Source organism: Nanorana parkeri, unplaced genomic scaffold (assembly GCF_000935625.1).
Source record: "Nanorana parkeri isolate BGI_ZX_2015 unplaced genomic scaffold, ASM93562v1 scaffold1463, whole genome shotgun sequence".
NCBI lineage: Eukaryota > Metazoa > Chordata > Amphibia > Anura > Dicroglossidae > Nanorana > Nanorana parkeri.
Window position 1 is genome coordinate 263,212 of NW_017307731.1, and position 2,943 is coordinate 266,154.

Below are 2,943 nucleotides of genomic sequence, written 5' to 3' on the forward strand. Positions count from 1 at the left end.
ACAACAGTGTGCAAACACGGGACTGTGCAAACACAAAGAACACAGGACAGCGGCGGAATGAAAGGCGGGGTGCAATGGAGGATCCACATTTTGTTTAAAGAAGAAGAAGAAATAAAAGAAAACTTATTTGAACAAGTGAGCTGCTTCCATTGTCTGAGCCAAGTGTCGGCTTAGCTGTCACAAAGGAGTTTAGTTAAAAGAAGAAGTCTCTTCTCCCCAGTGCAGGTATAGTGGGGGAGGAGCAGGCAAGCACATCGCCTTCAGATACAATAAAGTTTGCACAGCTCTATTATAGGGAAGGGGGGGGAAGCATCCCAAAAACTCACAGCTCCAGGCACCTGCTGGACAGGGGACAGTGCAACTTCAAGCCACGCCCCCTCTGCCTGCTGAATGGCCCCGGCTTGACAATACTCATCTGCATAGCCCCGCCCCCGGCCTGGAGGGGTGCATATTAGCTTGCGGAGGGCTCAGCAAGTCAGTGCCTTTCCTTTAAATCCCAGCGAGTGGAGTTCCATGTAAGATCCTCTTCTGCCTGCTGCTTCCTCGTCAGCAAAGATGCCTCGATCATTCCTGGTGAAGAAACACTTCTGTGCCTCCAAGAAACCCAACTACAGCGAGCTGGAGAGTCAGACAGGTAGGCACATCACATGCGCAGAGATGTACATAGAAGGAGCGTTTCATCCTAATGCACTACCAGTTGCATCGTGTCCGATCTCATTCTAGGCAACTGTCTTGTACGATGTGCCTTCTGCATGCTTGCCTTGTGCTATCATGTATTATGTATATACATACAGTATGCAGGGGGTTCATCTACTCGACTTTGCAAGCATGCAACGTGTAAAGTTCTTACTAACGTTCAGTGAAGAAGATCATTCTGCTTTCTAGTTTGTATTTGCATTGCTTGTACAGAAGTTTGTTGTCATATGCCAAGTGCATTGAAATGCAAACTCCGAGGTAGACAATGTATATATAAATGGACTCTATATAACTGGAGTCAGTTTTGTCTACTTGTTACTTTGTATTCTCTTTAGGAGTATCTAGTGGCAGCAGAGTCCATTTATTTATATTGTTGTCTACTTGTTGCTTCTATTCTCTGGTATTGTGAATATCTAGTGGCATCAGAGCCCTTTAATATTATATATTATATTGCTCTCTACTTGTTGCTTCTTGCTTTCTGTATAATTAGCATAAGCGTGGCCCTAGGATATGAATCTCATGGTTGTGTGTTTTTTCGTCACAGTGTACATCTCGCCATTCCTCTATGACAAGTACCCCATACCTGTCATACCCCACCCGGAGATCCTGACAACCGGAGCTTACTTCCCGCCACTGGTCTGGGACACCAGCTTGCTCACCACCTTCTTCACCACCACTGACCCCGACTACAGCAAGTCCCCCAGCTCCACGTCAAGCGGCGACGACTCCAAGCCCCTGGACCTCACGTCCTTCTCCAGCGAGGACGACGAGGGCAAGACCTCCGACCCCCCCAGCCCGGCGTCCTCGGCCACGGAAGCCGAGAAGTTCCACTGCAACCAATGCAACAAGTCTTACTCTACTTTCGCTGGACTGTCCAAACATAAGCAACTGCACTGTGACTCGCAAACCAGAAAATCCTTCAGCTGCAAATACTGTGACAAGGAATATGTCAGCCTGGGGGCCCTGAAGATGCACATCAGGAGCCACACTCTTCCTTGTGTCTGCAAAATCTGCGGCAAAGCCTTCTCCAGACCGTGGCTTCTACAGGGGCATATCCGAACTCACACAGGTAAGGAACTCATCACCTCTATACAACTTTTTCTAACCATTGATATCCATTGGCAGTTGCACTCTAGCAGTACGACTTCAGATCCCAAGCCTTTAGGTCTGAGGTCTGCTTCTTTTTACACTGGGCCCTTGTGATGTTTTGTGTGTTGGTGGTCCATAGAGTTTATTTAAGGGAAAGGAAATGAATGTGGATTATTTCAGCCAGGGCGATTCTTCTTGAGGAGGTAGAGCGGATGTTGTGTAGGGTGGGCCTATGAATTGCACCTGTTACTGTACAGTTGTAGGGCCTGTGTACTTGCAGCTGTTGGCTTGTGTTGCGATGCAGACTCCTTCCTTCTCCGCATCCAGTCTTGATTGTTGTGACTTGTATGGGGCTAATTTCACACCCTCTTCAAGTGCTAAAGGCTATGCAAAGGAAACTCAAAAGGCATTAATTGTGTTGGATAAATGCCTCATAGGCGCTAGTCTAGTGCCATGTGCCTATTAGCATCTTATGCAATGGCTGAATGCCAATTCAATGAAGCACTTTATTTTGACAACTTAAAATCCCATACACCCTTGCAGACCCCGACACCTCCTCCCATTGACTAATTAGAAATGATTATGAGGTGAATCTCGAATCTTAATTTCTTGGTTGCTAACGGCATTTTTTTCTTTTCCTTTTCGACAGGTGAAAAGCCGTTCTCCTGCACGCATTGTAACCGTGCCTTCGCCGACCGCTCAAACCTCCGAGCCCACCTGCAGACGCACTCGGACGTCAAGAAGTATCAGTGCAAAACCTGCTCCAGGACTTTCTCCAGAATGTCGCTCCTTCACAAGCACGAGGAGACGGGCTGTTCGGGAAGCCACTGAGCGCTCCCTCGTGCGCCTGATTGACTGTTAGAGACAGTGCAGAGAGAGAGAGAGCCAAGCCTCTCCCCGAGTTTCAAATATTCCCTGGCTATGGTGTAGCAAGCGCACAGCAATCACGTGGGGGACCTATTACACTTATATATATATATAAAAAAAGAAATGCTCTTAGGTGCCGAAATTAGCTCTCTGCCTTCCAGACTTTCCTTGCAGTCTCCTAGATAACACTACATTCAAGATATGTGCACATTAGACTGTTACTCAGTATTCTAAATGAACTTTAAAACGGCGAGAGAGAGAGAGACAAAAAGAGTTATTTTTCACATGTAT

The 2,943-nt window shown here is 47.0% G+C and overlaps 1 protein-coding gene across 1 annotated transcript; it reads left to right on the forward strand.

The window, feature by feature from the left end:
* Positions 1 to 531: 531 nt before the first annotated feature.
* SNAI1 (snail family transcriptional repressor 1) lies at positions 532 to 2,899 on the forward strand. The gene is made up of 3 exons (XM_018570142.1): positions 532 to 634; positions 1,241 to 1,765; positions 2,435 to 2,899. Exons 1-3 carry the CDS (start codon positions 556 to 558, stop codon positions 2,614 to 2,616), a joined length of 786 nt encoding a protein of 261 aa, XP_018425644.1. The 5' UTR covers positions 532 to 555; the 3' UTR covers positions 2,617 to 2,899.
* The last annotated feature ends 44 nt before the right edge of the window (positions 2,900 to 2,943 follow it).